At 43.7% G+C, this 17,652-nt stretch overlaps 1 protein-coding gene across 1 annotated transcript in view; it reads right to left on the bottom strand.

Moving 5' to 3' along the window:
* Positions 1-1,118: 1,118 nt before the first annotated feature.
* The window catches only part of cad (carbamoyl-phosphate synthetase 2, aspartate transcarbamylase, and dihydroorotase), a 32,777-nt gene continuing 16,243 nt past the window's right edge, over positions 1,119-17,652 (bottom strand). Inside the window, exons 19-43 of the mRNA XM_060882712.1 lie at positions 17,127-17,225; positions 15,397-15,621; positions 14,559-14,741; positions 14,172-14,390; positions 13,884-14,051; positions 13,030-13,212; positions 12,821-12,925; positions 12,425-12,667; positions 11,504-11,585; positions 11,223-11,389; positions 10,981-11,145; positions 10,759-10,890; positions 10,462-10,663; positions 10,183-10,373; positions 9,951-10,091; positions 9,759-9,854; positions 9,524-9,659; positions 9,157-9,323; positions 6,140-6,214; positions 5,503-5,715; positions 5,059-5,184; positions 3,318-3,473; positions 3,141-3,242; positions 2,141-2,235; positions 1,119-1,585 (exon numbers count right to left, since the gene is read on the bottom strand). Coding sequence (XP_060738695.1) covers positions 1,486-1,585; positions 2,141-2,235; positions 3,141-3,242; positions 3,318-3,473; positions 5,059-5,184; positions 5,503-5,715; positions 6,140-6,214; positions 9,157-9,323; positions 9,524-9,659; positions 9,759-9,854; positions 9,951-10,091; positions 10,183-10,373; positions 10,462-10,663; positions 10,759-10,890; positions 10,981-11,145; positions 11,223-11,389; positions 11,504-11,585; positions 12,425-12,667; positions 12,821-12,925; positions 13,030-13,212; positions 13,884-14,051; positions 14,172-14,390; positions 14,559-14,741; positions 15,397-15,621; positions 17,127-17,225 — 3,771 coding nt within the window. The 3' untranslated portion in view covers positions 1,119-1,485. The remainder of the gene's footprint in view (positions 1,586-2,140; positions 2,236-3,140; positions 3,243-3,317; positions 3,474-5,058; positions 5,185-5,502; positions 5,716-6,139; positions 6,215-9,156; positions 9,324-9,523; positions 9,660-9,758; positions 9,855-9,950; positions 10,092-10,182; positions 10,374-10,461; positions 10,664-10,758; positions 10,891-10,980; positions 11,146-11,222; positions 11,390-11,503; positions 11,586-12,424; positions 12,668-12,820; positions 12,926-13,029; positions 13,213-13,883; positions 14,052-14,171; positions 14,391-14,558; positions 14,742-15,396; positions 15,622-17,126; positions 17,226-17,652) is intronic.

Genomic DNA, 17,652 nt, shown 5'->3' with positions numbered 1-17,652 from the left:
CTATCCAGAACATTGTTATTGAAATGAACTGCATTAAACTCGGTCACATAGATTGACAGAGAAACGTGTCTCCCACATGACGTGAAGATATTTGTACTGTAGTGAATACGACATTATGGCCACTTTGAAGGTCTTGGTACGTGTGTGATAGCAGCCTTAAGGACATTCGGGTGTTAATATATGAGCTTATACAGGAAGATGAATTGAAATTGAGTTTCTCTGGGGGAAAAAAAAGGGTTAGTTTGTGGATTTGTCCCAATGGGAATACAATGTTCTTTTTGGTTTCCACAAAAGAAGAGGTCTGTACATCTTAATCTCAGATTTAAAATCATATTGATAAAGTTTCAACGTCAATAAGAAGAGTCATGCTTTAGTGTTAATCTGAGTTTTAGAGGAGCAGAAGCTGGGACTTTCATCCACATCCTCAGACTTCTGCACACCACATATATTATACATAATACACAAAAGTCATAATATTCTGCCACAAATCCATTTTTATACATATTTTTAAATCTTTTCTATAGATTTTCCCTTCGTGACATGACATCACCCACACGGTATTGAATATCTCACCGGTCCCAGACTTTGCATCAAGGTCAGAACCTTATGGTCGATTTTTGACCGTAATAAACGCAATGAGCTGTCACGCTCACACACACTCTCTTTCTTTCTCTCTCTATCTCTCTCACACACACACTCTCTATCTCTCCCACACACTCTCACATACTCTCTCACACACAAACACTATCTATCTCTCTCTCTCTCACACTCTTTCTATCTCTCTCTCACACACACACTCACACGTGCTCTCTCTTTCTTTCTCTCCATCTCTCACACACACTCGCTTTCTCTCATCTCTCACACTCACCCTCTCTCCTTTCTCTCACACACACACTCGCTCTCTCACACACACACACACACACACAAACACGCTCTCTCACACACAAACAGACTCGCTCTCTCACACACAGACACACCACTCTGACACTAAACCTCATTGTGTTTCAGTACAATAATGATGTATTAATAATGTATTAATATATTAATAATGATGTTAACTGCAAGTTATGTATTTTAAATAAAAAATAAATAAAAATACACAAAAATCAAGAATGCTGTGCGAGACTGAAAAGGAGTTTTATTATCAAAAAATATAAAGCAGTTATATTTTCCCTTGTTCCACTGCTCACCCTTTTTTACAGATTCATTACATAGAGTCAACGTGTTCTTCGTACTCCTCACTTGCATGTCCTGAAAACGTCTTTTAACGTCTTTTTCATGTCCTGAAAAGTTTTTAAACTCGCTAGGCATTTTTACTCATTTTTCCAGAAATAGTACAGCAGTTACAGAAGATAAAGTAACATCGTGACTGTGATTTTAACTACTGAAGTATCGTTAAAGTAAAGTAATAATAAACTAAAGGATTCTTTCAGGAGCAAGACTCAGATTCACCGTCAAGGTCCTGATTTCACTCTAAAAGATGTTTCAGCGCCCGAGCACCGTGGCTAGAAGTGCCATCCGGATGTACATCCCGTTCTCCGCCTGCCGGAAGTAAGCGGCGCGAGGATCCGTATCCACCTCCACGCTGGAGAACGGAACAAAAAAAAAATCAGACACGATTCATTATTATTCATATAACAGCAAATACAGGCAGAATTATGGCCCTAATTGTGTTAATGATAAGCTTAATATCTCCTTGTTATACATTCGTATTTGTATTCCTTTTTATGTTCGCCTGTTGGTTAGATTTCACATGTGCAACCTCATTTCTATAACAGGCACACAAATAAATCCCTCCAGACATGCGATCGATTTATTTATTTTAAATCTCCTCAAATCTAAAATAAAGAACTTTTATTTAGAACAGAAATGATTATACTTTAAGGACATCAATATCTCTGGCACATAGTTTACACTTTATACAACTTCTACTTCAATTCTCACTCAATATAATATTTCTTTTTTCTATAATTGTCTCTCATGTCTCTGAACAGTAGCAATAAAACTGAAGGGTGTTAAAATGAACACCCACTGATAGGAGGATTAGGTTTTCTAGAGTGTTTATGTGAAGGATCATATACTGTTGTTGTGTTGTGTTGGGATGAATGTGCTACACAACACCACCGTGTATTTAAGTCACCTAATTTCGTTCACTCTTGGAAGTGGATGCATGACCACCATTTTCCTCTTGGCTCCTGTCATTATATGAGGAGTCAAAATAAACCTCCCGAAGCACTAAAAAAGGAGGAAAAAAAACAACAGAAAACTTTGTTTAACATTTTAAATACAACAAAACAACAGAGACAGTGAACACATCCACACACTGACCCACATCCACACTAACCCCCTCACTCACACACCCAAACCCCCTCACCCGCCCTCTCTCTCACTCGCCCCCACCCGCACTCTCTCTCACTCGCCCCCACCCGCACTCTCTCACTCGCCCCCACCCGCACTCTCTCTCACTCGCCCCCACCCGCACTCTCTCACTCGCCCCCACCCGCACTCTCTCTCACTCGCCCCCACCCGCACTCTCTCTCACTCGCCCCCACCCGCACTCCCTCTCACTCGCCCCCACCCGCACTCTCTCTCACTCGCCCCCACCCGCCCTCTCTCTCACTCGCCCCCACCCGCACTCTCTCTCACTCGCCCCCACCCGCACTCTCTCTCACTCGCCCCCACCCGCACTCTCTCTCACTCGCCCCCACCCGCACTCTCTCTCACTCGCCCCCACCCGCACTCTCTCTCACTCGCCCCCACCCGCACTCTCTCTCACTCGCCCCCACCCGCACTCTCTCACTCGCCCCCACCCGCACTCTCTCACCCGGCCCCACCCGCACTCTCTCACCCGGCCCCACTCGCACTCTCTCACCCGGCCCCACCCGCACTCTCTCACCCGGCCCCACCCGCACTCTCTCTCACTCACACCACCTCAACCACCCCCACTCCAAACCCACTCGCTCGCACACTCACAACCGCTTGCTCACTCTCACACACGTACACAGACCTTTACTCATCCCCACACTTATCCAGCCACCAACACCCTCGTCCACACACACCTTCACCTACACTCACCCCCACATCCCCAACACTCATACACACATACCTTTACCATCCCCCCACCCCCCTCATGCACTTACTGCATTGTACTCTTTATCGGAGGCGAAGCGCTCTTTCTGAATGCGTGTTATATAAAGGACGTCAGTATCAGGAAGAGCCTCTTCAATACTACTGAACTCCTCCTGATAGGAAAAAAAGACAATCAGTACAAGAAGTACGAACCGATAAATATCTTTCGGGCGGTCAGACAAGCTTACCTGCTTAATGCCTTTGGATGCAACGAAGTCTACGATTTCGTGAGGCATGCTGAGGTTCTTTGGGGAAACGTAGCGCAGAGTGATGCGATACTGGGTTAGCAGTCTAGCTAAGGAGTGCACCGTCCTGCCGTGCTTCAGGTCGCCCACCATAGTGATCTGTACAGAAGCCAGAGTTACACACAAATACACACACCACCACCAGCACCACGATTACTTTTTGTTTTTTGATTGATTTATGGAAGTGTATCAAAGGATCAACAAATCATCTTTTCTGGTCATAATTAACAATTAACAAAAAAATTAAGTTCCTCCATCATTCCAAATCATTTAGCATTACTAAAGTTAGAAATAAAACAACAATGAAAGTATTATATCCCTTTTCCTCCAAAAAGAACCGGGTGCTGGTCCAAAGTTGGTTCCACTGGCGAACCTTCTAAGAACCGGTTTGCCTTTCCACCGGCTAGAGAGCCGTCACAGAGCCGAGTCTGACGTCACTGTACATGTGTCACGTTTCCCAGCAACGTTAGCGCAGCAGCGGCAAACACAAACACATCAACAATGGCGGATGTTGCTTTATTGTTAATGCTCATGGCTTTGTGAACCTACATTAGCATCCAAACGCGGCGAATCCAACGTGTACGTGCAGCTCCATGTAATTTGTAAAATGCGCTAACAGTAGCCCCGCCCACAGCCCCAGACGTAAGCGGTTCTTAAGTCTAGACCAGCAATGTTTTGGTGCTACTTGAGAACCACTTTTCCTGGTTCAGAGCCGGTGCTTTGGCTGTCGAAACAGGAAGAACTGGTTCTAAATTAGGCTGTGGCTCCGAACCAGCGCTCAAACTGACTCTGTGGAAAAGGGGCATTAAAGTCCCCAAGCTGTAAAATGGTCAGTCATAAGGGGTGTATGGGTGAGAGGGTCAGAGTAAGGTTCAAGAAAGAGCAGGTACAGTCAAAGGTTTGGGAGTTTACACACAATATATACTCAGGATGACGACAGGTTTCTCTGGAGATTTGTCAGATTTCCAGTTTTTTAAGTATCAAGCATATCGTCGCTGTCAGGCGGAATCCTCGTATCTCCAAAACCGTTATTTTTCAGGAAATGAAAAAAACGCCGTACCTTATCTGCAGTGCACAGGGTTTAGTCCGCGTTGCAGTGGATTGTCTTGCGCTAAATTCCTGTCCTCAGACGAGAACCAGAACTAGCGGGGGTCAAGATTTCTTTTCTTTGAGCCCAGTGTTTTAAAGACATTTACCTCAGAAGACGTGTTGATTCGTTGTGACTCTTATTAAGGAGAAATATGACGCGAATCTCTCCGGCGGAGTGAGGAAGAGGTGGACAGTTGAAGTGTCCAATGGAGTTATGAGATTTGCGCTCAAGCTATTTTCAAGACTTTAGATTGGTTAATAACTTATAAAAATAACAGACCCACGTGGGGACTGACCAATAGCATCGATATGTGAAAAAATATGAAACTGACCAAATTTGGACATACGAGGTTTCCGCCCGACAGCGACGATATGTTAGTTGGAAAAAATATTTCTCATGATGTGAAGTGAACTGACAACAACCCAGTATTCAAACTTTACAATCAAAGTGAATACAAGTCTGAGATTTTAGAGCTTTTATTAAAACAAAACCAGTTTCTTCGACCAAGCATTACTAGAAAGAACAACACCCCAAAACTCAGCAGAAGACTAGACTAAACTTTTTCTGTGTGATTTTTTTCAGCTGTGGACTTACAGTCATGCCATTGACGGTTCCAAGCTCTTCTCGGATGGTGAAGATATCTAGCAGGGCCTGAGTGGGATGTTCCCCAACTCCATCGCCGGCGTTGATCACCGGCCTGCGACAATGCTTTGCAGCTTTCTGTTGTGAAGGAAATAAAAATCTTACTTAGTCCACTTAGTTAGTCTGCTTTAGGGAAAAAAGTCCTAAAGAAAATGTTTTTTTATTTTTTTGATCACAAAGTCAAATTCTTCTTGCTAGTAATTTGTGTCTGATTAAAATATTTCACACAGGAATGAAGCTACCGAAGGAAACCTATTTCAGACATTTGAACTTGTTCTGACCTTCATCCTGTTTGGATGAGAGCCAAAATCAGTTTATCTGATATTTACAGTTAGAATTCTATAAGGAATTTAAAGAGAAAAGAAAGATGGTAATAATGCCGTGCCCCACTCCCACCTCTACAGCTCCAGGCACCGGGTGGCGCAGCACGATCACGTCAGTGTAGCAGCACATGGTCTGTACCGAGTCGGCGAGTGACTCGCCCTTCTGTGTGGAGGAAGTGGATTCACTGAAGTGCACGACGGAGCCACCGAGACGCTGCATCGCCGCAGCAAAAGAGCTGCTGGTTCGAGTGCTTACCTCGTAGAACATAGAAGCCATGACCTTACCCTGGAATGAAGACACACACACACACACGAACATTACCAAAGCAATCGTTTGTAATATGATGCATGTGCAAATCAAATGTAATTCAGTCAGTTTTTTTTTTTTTTTTTTTTTTTTTTAAATCCAAACATTCTAGAATGTAAGAAACCCCCAAAAAACAACAAATGAAATATTTGATTATGGACGGGTTCCAGGTCAAAAGTTCTTCTTGAAGAACTTCTTGTGAAGAACTTTTATTCCACTAGATATGAGCTGGTAGATCCACGAGTTGCATTTATCCATCAAGTGTTCAGTATAAGTTTCAACACAAAAGTTTGAGTTACTTTTCTTTCTTTTGTGAGAAGCAGTAAAATATCAGGCCAGGGTACTAAAACATTACGGTGGTTCTTGAGCAGCACTTTATTCCGGTGCAGTGAGAGCTGCTTACCTTCAGGAGGTCCAGGCTCCGTTCTTTCTGTACCATTAAACGAAGTGTGTGAGCCACGTTGAACAAGTGGGACATCTGAAACACACAAACATTTTTTTATTAACCTCATGACACATTTCACTAAATCTCAACCTTATGTGGTCTTCTGCTTTGTAGCTCATTCACCAACATCAAAAGGTCTGATGTTTTTTGCCTCACGAGATGTTTTTCTGTTCTCCGTCCATACGCTGACTATCCAGCATGAGTTACTAAAACCTTCCTATCAGTTCAAACCAATATGGCCATTTTCCTTTGCTCTCTCTTAGCAGTCTCTCTTATTCCACCCACAGAACTGTGAGTCGCTCAGTGTCAGTGTTTTGCTTTCGCACCATTTTTGGTACTTTACAGACTGTTGAGAGAAAATCCCAGCAGGAGATCAGTCGTTTCTGAAACCGAGCTCATTGTGAGGTGTGAAAGTTATAAAACATGAAGTTTAATCTTCAAGCTTCAAGCTCTTGACCTGGATCTGGATGATTTTTTGCACTGCACATCTGCCACATGATTGGCTGAATGTATAAAAGCATGAACGACCAGGTGTACATGTGTTCCTATTAAAGTGGCTAGCTTTATGATGATCAATACCTCAATGCTAATAAATAACCACAGAATTCTGGTTTCCTCAGAGTTTTTTTTGTGTATGTTTTTTTAACTTATCATTCTTCCCAGTGTTTGAATTTTCCTCTTCCAGACTGTGACGTGTTTACGTTCCTTCTTGTGTACACAATGAATCTTTTTCTCTTCATCTTTGATTTTCTGAGAATACGAGCGTGTGTTGTGTTTTATCCCACCGGCTTCTCCACTGAATATGGTCTCACTTGTATTCTTGGATTAAACGAGGTTTCTCTCAAGGTTCTTCCCAACCTTCATTACAAATCCAACTCTAGGAATAAGCATACAAGGAATTCTCCTTATCGTCCCATCCTGAGGAATATAAAGACCTGTGCCAGGTCCGGTTGCGTTCAGTTTTATGAAGATTTCGGCACTTCGGTGAGAAGAGATCAACCCAGTGAGGCTCCCGAGGCATCTAGAGATGTACCAACTCCAGTTGGATTCTGCTTCATGTAGATTTCAGACTTTGGAAGAGACGTTGCTGACCTCATGAGGACTTTGAGGAGAGATTGGTGTCGAATCTATAATGAACTCAGAACTTTAATGTCTGAGATTCTCAGGAGCTCCACATGACTGTTGAAATTCATAATCCCACTAATAATAATTTATCGTCCTACTGTTTTGCACCTTATAGTATTTTATATATAATATATTTACATATATTTACACATATACATATATAAGTACATACTGGGGGTGCACGGTGGCTTAGTGGTTAGCACGTTCGCCTCACACCTCCAGGGTTGGGGGTTCGATTCCCGCCTCCACCTTGTGTGTGTGGAGTTTGCATGTTCTCCCCGTGCCTCGGGGGTTTCCTCCGGGTACTCCGGTTTCCTCCCCCGGTCCAAAGACATGCATGGTAGGTTGATTGGCATCTCTGGAAAAATTGTCCGTAGTGTGTGATTGCGTGAGTGAATGAGAGTGTGTGTGTGTGTGCCCTGCGATGAGTTGGCACTCCGTCCAGGGTGTATCCTGCCTTGATGCCCGATGACGCCTGAGATAGGCACAGGCTCCCCGTGACCCGAGGTAGTTCGGATAAGCGGTAGAAAATGAGTGAGTGAGTGAAGTACATACTGCATATAATGTGTAGTGCTACTGTAAGGATGCCCAATAGTACACTGTGTGTACTGACACGTATGAGCATATTGCACACGTTCATTTGCTGATTCCATTATCTGTTTGTTAATTGTACATATTGTACAAACATTGTACCGGCTACATGTATGAGCATACTGCACATTTTCACATGTCAACTCATTATCTATATCTTTACCTGTATATCTGTATAACTGTTCTGCAATTTCTGGAATTTGCTCCTAAGAATTTCACTCACCAAGGCACATGTGCTGCGGTGATGTGACAATAAAAGTGACTTGACTTAGGCCACGTTCACACTGCAGGTAAAAGTGGCCCAAATCTGATTTTTTTGGGGTCAAGTGAACAGGTCAGACTTCTTCAGGAGTAGTGTGAACACTCAAATCTAGCCCAGATCTGATTTTTTCAAATCAGATTCAGACCACTTCCATATGTGGTCCTGAATCAGCCCCAAATCTGATTTTTTCCAATGTGGCCGCAGTGTGAACGACCGAGGCGGATTTGATGCGACTTTTACATCAATCTACATCGACATTCGTCACAATTATGCGCCGGCGAGTACACACACACACAAATGTGACTACGCCTATAAAAATGGATCAAATAATCAAAAGTTGCCCTCGACATACGAAAATTTTCAAAACACTGCGTCTCTGTGCTGCCATTACACACACATTTAGAAAGAAAAGCGAAAATGCTTACTTCATCCATAACCTCGCCAACTTTAGCGCAACGGCGTGCTGCGTGTGACGTCATTGTTATTGTTCGTTTGCGCATGTGGGTCAGTTTGAAACAGCAAACAGTTCACACTGGTATCTGATATAGGCCACATTTTAAAAGGTAATGTGAACAGCCAAACAAAAAAATCAGATCTGAGCAAAATATCCGAATTGAGCATTAAGACTTGCAGTGTGAACGCGGCTTAACTCTCTGGTGTCTCCCAAATGAGTCTGGTTCCTGTCAAGGTTTCTTCCTCATACCATCTAAGGAACTTTTCCTTGCCACACAGTTGCCTCACGCTTACTCATATAATTCAAATAAATCTACATAAACATTTTAGATTCTATAAAGCTTTTTTGATACCATGTCTATAGTTAAAAGCACTATACAATACAATAAAACTGAATTAAATTGAATGAGGGAGAACTTTAACAATCGACAGTGGTTGACAGACAGGAGTTTGGGATGAGCTGGAGAAAAGTTTAACACACAAAGTTCACTTCACACACATTTCTTTCCTGAGAACATGTTCAAATCCCCCCCACACACTGTACCTGCTCCTTGGTAAACTGGCGTACAGAAAGGATGTGTTGACCCACTAAAGGGTGAAGCAAAGGCGAGGTCTGAAGGTGAGACACGATCGGAGACTGGCTCATCTGGGGCGACAGGATTCTGGCTAGAGGAGGAGGGAGTGAGCACGCCTCTGAGACCGGGGCTAATTCTGAGAGCGAGAAGAAAAATAAAACACAAAAAAAAAAAACATCGGTCCAAAAAAAAAAAAAAACCTTGCAAACAGTTCACTATGTTTCAAGAAACCTTGAAGCATCACTAGATTAGACCCGTTAGAACACAGAAGGATCTATAAACAAGTTCAAAAGTGTAAATAAAGTGTATAACCCTAACCCCAGGCTAAATTATTACCTGGTGGCAGGCCAGGATCAGAAGTGTGGTGGACTCGAGGTGGAAGCATGAAACGGTCTCCAGCTGAACGGCGTGGACTCGCAGCTCGAGTACGCAGAGACTCACTGGGAGTCGCTTGTCTGGGATGCTCAGGGGTCTGTGCAACACACAAACATTAGTTTGATAAACCCGAAGAAATATCCTCCTGAGGAAAAAAAATAAAATAAAATGCCATTTACAGGTACAGAAGTCTTACCTTCTGCATATCCTTGGGAATTTCAGATACCGATGACTGACTTGGAACTGATGCCCACGTCTTCACATCCTCACCGTAACCAGGAGGCACCAGCACCTGAACGGGTTACAGGACACCGGCGGTGGAATAGATTGCACATCGTTGTTTAGAATCATCACACAAGTAAGAAGGTCTCAGGAAACCAGAGCTCACCTGTCCATCAATGTATGCCACCTCCCCTCTCAGCACCACGCGCATCACTTTCCCCTTCACCCTCATGCCCTCGAATGGAGTCCACTTTGACTTGGTGAACTGCATGTGCTTCGGGATGATCCACTCTTGCTCCAAATCCACCTAGAAGCAACATTTGCTTTCGTTTTTTTAATCAGCATTTTATTTGAATTTACTGATCCGAGGTTATTGAAGTTATTTTGTAACTACAGACCTCCACATAGGTATTCTCCTGTGGCGGAAGAGAGAAAATCCGAGCCGGGTTCTCGTACAGCCGCTTGATGATGTCATCAACGGTGAGACGGCCTTCGCTAACGGCGGTGAGCAGCAGAGGCAGCATGGTCTCCAGGCCTGGGTATCCCGGTGGAGGTTTTTCTGAGTCCTTCTCAGCCACCGTATGAGGAGCTGCAGGTGGATATGAATACGCACGTTATGGACACTCGCTATAAAGTGTAGCTTCGCCTCAATTATTATTACATTTTTAATCGCTTACCATGATCAGTGGCAAAACAATCGATGATATCTAAATTTTCCCACAGCGACTCCATGTCCTCTCGGGTGCCCAGCATGGGCCGCACCTCAGCCCTGCCGTCCCCGAGAAGGGACACGTTGTCTTCGCACAGGAAAAGGTGATGAGGTGCTACTTCACACGTCACCTGGATGCCCTTCTGCTTTGCAGCTCGGATGATAAGAATCTGAGATAAAAAACATAAAAAAAAAATATCACTTCAGGTCAAAGCTAAAGGTGGATCCATGCTGGAAGCTTGAATAGGTTTGTTTGTGATCTTACCTCCTCTTTTTTGGCAATATGGCAAATGTGCACAGGTCTCTGGTAGAGTTGAGCCACCATTAGTATAGCAGCCACTGTCTGCTTCTCTGCATGAGCCACTATGGGTAAGTGCTTTGGCCACTTTTCAAAATGCTGCATTGAAAACAAAATGCATCCGTTACTACAGCGCTGTTACGACTCCACTCGACTGTTCTCTTGTTATCTAACTACAAACTCCTTTACCTCCATCCACAAGGAAACGTTGTCCATTTTTAATGTGGAGTAAGTATCGTTCAAGTACATCTTCAGACCAGCCGTGGCATTTGCAATGGACGGCAGAATGGTGGCGTTGTCCGAAACGGCTCCGACGTATAGCGCGTAATCGCAGTGACATCCTGCCTTTGCCAGCTGTACGGACACGTGGAACAGAATAAGAACACTGCAGTCAGATGCAAGAGAACTATTAAACGTCTCTAATACATTACCTTCTGGACCAGGGCTAGAGAGCTGGGGTCGATTACAGCAGGGTTGGTGTTGGGCATGGCACACACCATGGTAATACCTCCTGCCAGGGCGGCGGCTGTGCCCGAGGAGAAATCCTCTTTGTGGGTGGCACCAGGCTCTCGCAGGTGCACGTGGACATCAATGAGGCCTACAGGAATAAAACAGAGGTGAAATAGTACACAGACACAGAAAAGCTTGTGATACCAGAAAAATATTTTATACATGAAGGAATGTGTGATAGAAGAGAAGTGCTGAAAGGTACCAGGTAAACGGATGAGTTTCTGCGAGGTCATGCTGTCAACGTGAGTCTTGATCGGAGGAGCCCGGCCAATCTGTCTCAACGCCTGGCAAAACGACATGAACAACAAATAATGTTGAGTCAACTTAATGGCTAATAGAAGAGTACTGAACTTTATAGCCCTTTTCCACCAAAAAGAACCGGGTGCTGGTTCAGAGCTAGTGCTGGTGCTGGTTCAAAGTTGGTTCCACTGGCGAACCTTCTAAGAACCAGTTTGCCTTTCCACCGGTTAGAGAGCCATCACAGAGCCGAGTCTGACGTCATTGTATACGTGTCACGTTACACAGCAACGTCAGCGCAGCAGCAGCAAACACAAACACAACATCAACAATGGCGGATGTTGCTTTACTGTTAATGCCCATGGCTTTGCGAACCTACATTGGCATCCAAACGCGGCGAATACAACGTGTACGTGCAGCTCCATGTAATCTGTATAAATGGAGGTTGTAATCGAGAACGTACATAACATTATTTTATTGTTAACACAGAAAAACGTTAGCCTTAGCATGTAGCTACCTACTATCATGTGTGCTGGTAATTGATCATATCGCGGTAAAGTAAAAGTGTATTAAACATCGGTATACTTAAGGTACATTATCAAATGCGCTAACAGTAGCCCCGCCCACAGCCCCTGACACAAGCGGTTCTTAAGTTTAGACCAGCAACGTTTTGGTGCTACTTAAGAACCACTTTTCCTGTTTCAGAGCCGGTGCTTTGGCTGTCGAAAAAGAAAGAACTGGTTCTAAATTAGGCTCTGGCTCCGAACCAGCGCTCAAACTGCCTCGGTGGAAAAGGGGCATTAGAGAACTTCTATAGATTAGCAACGAGTGAGATTTAAAAGGAACCAGAGTTTCCTGATGAACTGATTGAACTGCACATTCTCACCTGAACAAAGAGCTTGGTGCACTTGATATCGATGATCAGAGGTACAGAATAATCCACGGCCATGCGACGTGTACGGTACCCTTTAGTGACAAAGGAGGACAGTCGGCGACCTCCGGAGTTCCTCATGGACAGGTTGATCACCATGTCGAAGTGGTTCTCCTCCAAGTAGTCCATGATGTTCCTCTGCTTGTCCTTGTTAGGGCAGTCACTTTCCTCCTCGAAAGGCCAATCCACAGACATCACCTATAGGGGTAAAGACTCGGGTAAATAAGTCCGTATTGATTATGTTCAGGCAGAGGTTCCTTCTACACTTGGGCTTGAAAAATCAAACACTAATAAACTAAAAACTCTGGGGACGATAAGACAAGATCTGAGAAGCTGTTTTTTTTCCCATACTTTGATGCCATGCTCAGTGTAGAAGTCAGCGGTGCCCAAGCTGGCATACAGGTTATAGCCAAGACTCTCCAAAGCCTTAATTGTAGGCAGCAGCTCACTTTTATTCTGGGAAAAAAAAAAAAAACCTTATTAGATGAAATATTGAGCAGAATCGAGACAATCTTTCACCTTTGCTTTACAACAAACCTACAAACTACTGATTCAGATACCTTGTAGCTGCCGATGGAAAGGAGAATGTTCTTCTTCGGGATTTTGAAGCCCGTACTGAGCATGGCTTTCAGGTACGCCTCGTAACGGTTCTCACCGAAGCAGGCCACCTCGCCCGTGCTCGTCATTTCCACGCCCAGCACGACGTCTGCTCCGGCCAGCCGAGAGAAGGAGAACTGTGGGACCTTTCAGAGATCCGATCAAACAACACATTCAAGCGAGGATTAGCAAGGACATGCTTTCAAGGTACTTTTCCTTATATGGAGTCTTTTTTAGTCAGCAAACATGGTTTGTGTGAGCAAATCTAGCAAAAACATACAGTTTCACCAAACTGGACACTTCTGCTATGATCCGTAAGGTCTTTTTTAGTATTTGTCCAATAGTTCCAGACATGTAAAACTTTGTTATGGCACAAATGATATATTTATGGGATAGAAACTTAGATCTACCGTTTTACCCCGACACTGCTGCTACAGGGGCGCCCCAAGGGGTGGGTAGTGGTGGCCACAGCCACCCCTGTATAAACTCTGGCCACCCTTGTGGCCACCCCTAGTATGAATTTGAATGCATAATGAAAATTCACAATAGTTCATGAAGTGAAAAATAAATAAATAAATAAATAAATAAATAAATAAATAAAATGAAGCACATGCTGCAGCCACCAGGTTATGGACTACAGCTTTAATGCCATATTGTTACATTAACCAGAAACAAAACTAAACAAGTATAACACACACTACACTGATTTTTATTTTTTTTTGGTGCCACCCCGAGATTTGCTGTGGCCTCCTCTGGCCACACCTATTAAAAGTTTCTGTGGGCGTCACTGTGCTGCTAGTCCACAGAGGCTCGTTACCTTAACTCCTACGACTCCGTTCCCCTTCATGAGTCCCACATCTTCCACTTCCTGTCCCATGATGACCTGCGTTGCCAAAGCCACAAGATCTACGCCCAGCGTTTTGGAGACGAAAGGGAAGGAGCGTGACACTCTTACATTGCACTCGATCACTTTCAACTGGTCGTCCTGAATGAACACACGCAAGCAAGTTGTATTTTGACATCGGCGTCTCCGGCATTTTTCAATATAAACACTACTTTAAAGAGAGTTAGCTTAGTTCTACATCTTGTATACAGATGATCTCACCTTGGCGATGAGCTGCAAGTTAAACGGCCCCGTGACCTGTAGCTCCTGGCCGATGGCATGCACGATCAATTTAATGCGCTCCATGGTCTTCTGGTTGATGTCCTGCGGTGGCGTGACCAGCGTAGCGTCTCCGGAATGCACTCCAGCATTCTCGACGTGCTCACAAACAGCGATAGCAATGACCACGCCGTCACATGCTACTACGTCCACGTCAATCTCCTGCAACGCACAGCGAGCCGAACTGAGCGAAACCTCACACGTTATTTGATTTCTTAATCATTTCAGAACAAAAAAAAAAACAAAAACAACAAAAAAACTCTGGCGTCTTGTTTTAAACATATTCCCGCTTATTCCCAGTGCTAAGTGTTAAATGGATGTGACTGAGACCTTGGCCTCCTGGATAAATTTGGAGATGACAACCGGGTGTTCTTTAGACACGGCGACGGCGCTGCTCAAATACTTCTCAAGGTCGCTGTCAGAGTACGCCACGTTCATTGCAGCTCCGCTGAGCACGTAGGACGGCCTCACTAGGCATGGGTAGCCCACCGTCTCACAAAACTGCATAGCTGACTGTATGAGAAGGAAGAAGGAAAAATAACAGCGGATCAATCAGCGTCAGTATGACTTCCAGCTAGAGAGGAGAAAAAAAAAAGATAAATCAGGCCATCCTTAAAAATATTCTTGTTCGACTTGCCGGTTGTAAATTTGCGTTAAGACCGACCTTTTTTTTTTTTTACTCTTCAAACAACTAATACAAATTCTATTGTTCGAAAATCTATTGCACGAATCGATTGGACCAACCAATTTTAACGGCTTTGTCTCGGAGCGCGTCCAGGTTTTTTTTTTTGGAACGCGTCACACAGCAACTGCAGCTTCGGACACACGCATAACAGCAAATAATACTTCTGCACAATGTTTCTCTTTTTACAACAGAAATGTTAATGGTGTGTCGACCGAAGGCACGGGTTGAAGACCCAGTCAGTGATGTCACGATATGCTAATTTGTTTAAATTCATACCTACGTAATCACCATCACCAAAATTGTACTTTTTTTTTTTTACATTGAAACTTGAGAAAAAAAAAAAATAAAGACCTACCTACCGACCCTTTATTTATTTATTTATTTATTTATTTATTTTTTGTACTGCAAACGGGATGGCCTCATGAAAGCAAACTGTAATAGTCTAGAAGGTAGAATATTACAGTGGGCTTGAAAGTCATGTACCTCAGTATCAGAGAGCTCTTTCCAGCGTGGTTGGCTGATTCCAATGGTGTCCAACATACGAGAAAATTTAAAGCGGTTCTCGGCGGAGTCGATAAACTCAGGCGAGGTGCCCAGGATGCGGCACTGCTGCCTGTGCAAAGACATGGCGATGTTGTTGGGGAGCTGGCCTCCCATGGAAAGAATCACGCCCTCGGGGTTCTCCATCTCGTAGATGTCCATCACCACCTAAGAGTCAAGTCACAGGGTTAAAAAAAAACGAGCACGCTGCCTAAATAAACCTCAACCTATCATCAGTTCTGATTCCCTGGGACACTGCTGAAAGGAAAAACAGCTTTTTTTTAAAAACAAATATATAAGCAAACAGGAAAAAATAAGCAAGCACTAGCTTAAGTTGAACTATTTCAGGAAGAGGTTGGTCTTCACCTAACATTTAAAAGACAGTCAGTGTCTCAGTTCAAGTTTTCAGAGCTCATCTTTAACACGACAAAGACAGGAACGAATCACCATGAGTACACCAGTGATGTGACTGATGTATCTCTAACCTTGTATATCTATCCATATCTACCCATCTATATAGAGCAAGATACTGTAGATTACTGAATGTGTTTTCCTTAGGGTTGGGTATCAAAAGAAATTTTCCGGTTCCGATTCCGGTTCCAGTTCTGCCTTATGATTCCCGGTTCTGATTCCGATTCCATAATAAAAGAAATGTGAAAAATAATGCACAATACTTAAAAACAATTCCATTTGTGTTTATTAATCACTCTTATACTCTTATCACTCAATATTTTAAACAGAGCATTTCAATTCATTCATTCATTCATCTTCTACCGCTTATCCGAACTACCTCGGGTCACAGGGAGCCTGTGCCTATCTCAGGCGTCATCGGGCATCAAGGCAGGATACACCCTGGACGGAGTGCCAACCCATCGCAGGGCACACACACACACACACACACTCATTCACTCACGCAATCACACACTAGGGACAATTTTCCAGAGATGCCAATCAACCTACCATGCATGTCTTTGGACCGGGGGAGGAAACCGGAGTACCCGGAGGAAACCCCCGAGGCACGGGGAGAACATGCAAACTCCACACACACAAGGTAGAGGCGGGAATCGAACCCCGACCCTGGAGGTGTGAGGCGAACGTGCTAACCACTAAGCCACCGTGCCCCCCATTTCAATTCATATCAATTTAAATTTAAATAAATCCAACATCGTATTTAACATCCAGAATTACAACTTAGCAAAACAGTTAGCAATTTTTCTGAAGAAAAATGAACATGTCTGCTTTCTCTGGGAGAAGACGAGACCTTTCCTGGCTTATTGTATCTCCAGCTGTGGAAAAAACCGTCTCAGACGGGGTAGATTTGCTTCATTGTTGTAGCTTTGGAAATTTAGACTTTAGACTTTTTTTTTAGACATGTTTAACACAAAGCGTACCTCAGCACAGCAGCGCGAGTGACTGATTTCTGTGATAAGCTGCGTTAATTTGGTTGCGTGACTGTAAACAGTGTAAACAATGAATATACATGAGGTAAGACATGACTATTTAAAGTGACCGCTCCCAACGCTTTGCCCGTCATCGCATCGGAACTGCGTTTGGAACCGGAACTTGAAAAATTCCGCGCGGTTCCGGTTCCTGTTAAAAAACAGAACCGGCTCTTACCAGTTCTCGGTTCCCAACCCTAGTTTTCCTGATCTTGCCTTTCAACACTCACTCACCTCAAAAGAGATCTCGTCAAAATAGAGCCTGTCGCACATGTCGTAGTCGGTGCTAACAGTTTCGGGATTGTAGTTCACCATTATCGTCTTATAACCCATCTGAAAGAGAAGAAAAAACCCCCAAAAAGAACCATATCTTTAACCAGACCATTTTCACAGAGCTTCCTGGCACATTTCTGGATAAACCTACAGACGCCGTCGTGATGATCAAATGGTCAGTTTTAATCAGAAATCCGTTTAAACAATGCCTGAATATGTGCTTTATGTGGTTTCTGTACTCAGTAAAGTACAATAATAATGGCAGTGTGTTTGTGTGATCCATACAGATTTTAACGTGTTGCTTTTAACAGACTCTGGTCTAATTTAACATTATAATATTGCTGTGTAGGGATGCCAGGTTTCAGAAAAAAATACATTTACAACAACAATAACAAAAAAAAAACATCAGGCACTGAGAAAGAAAGACTTCAAGTTTGATACAAGTTCACGGTCGTGAGGACATTTCTGATGCGTTGTTTCAAAAACG

This window comes from Tachysurus vachellii, chromosome 12 (genome assembly GCF_030014155.1).
Source record: "Tachysurus vachellii isolate PV-2020 chromosome 12, HZAU_Pvac_v1, whole genome shotgun sequence".
Taxonomy (NCBI): domain Eukaryota; kingdom Metazoa; phylum Chordata; class Actinopteri; order Siluriformes; family Bagridae; genus Tachysurus; species Tachysurus vachellii.
The sequence above is the reverse complement of the archived record's forward strand: the minus strand, read 5'-3'. Positions and strand labels throughout refer to the sequence as shown.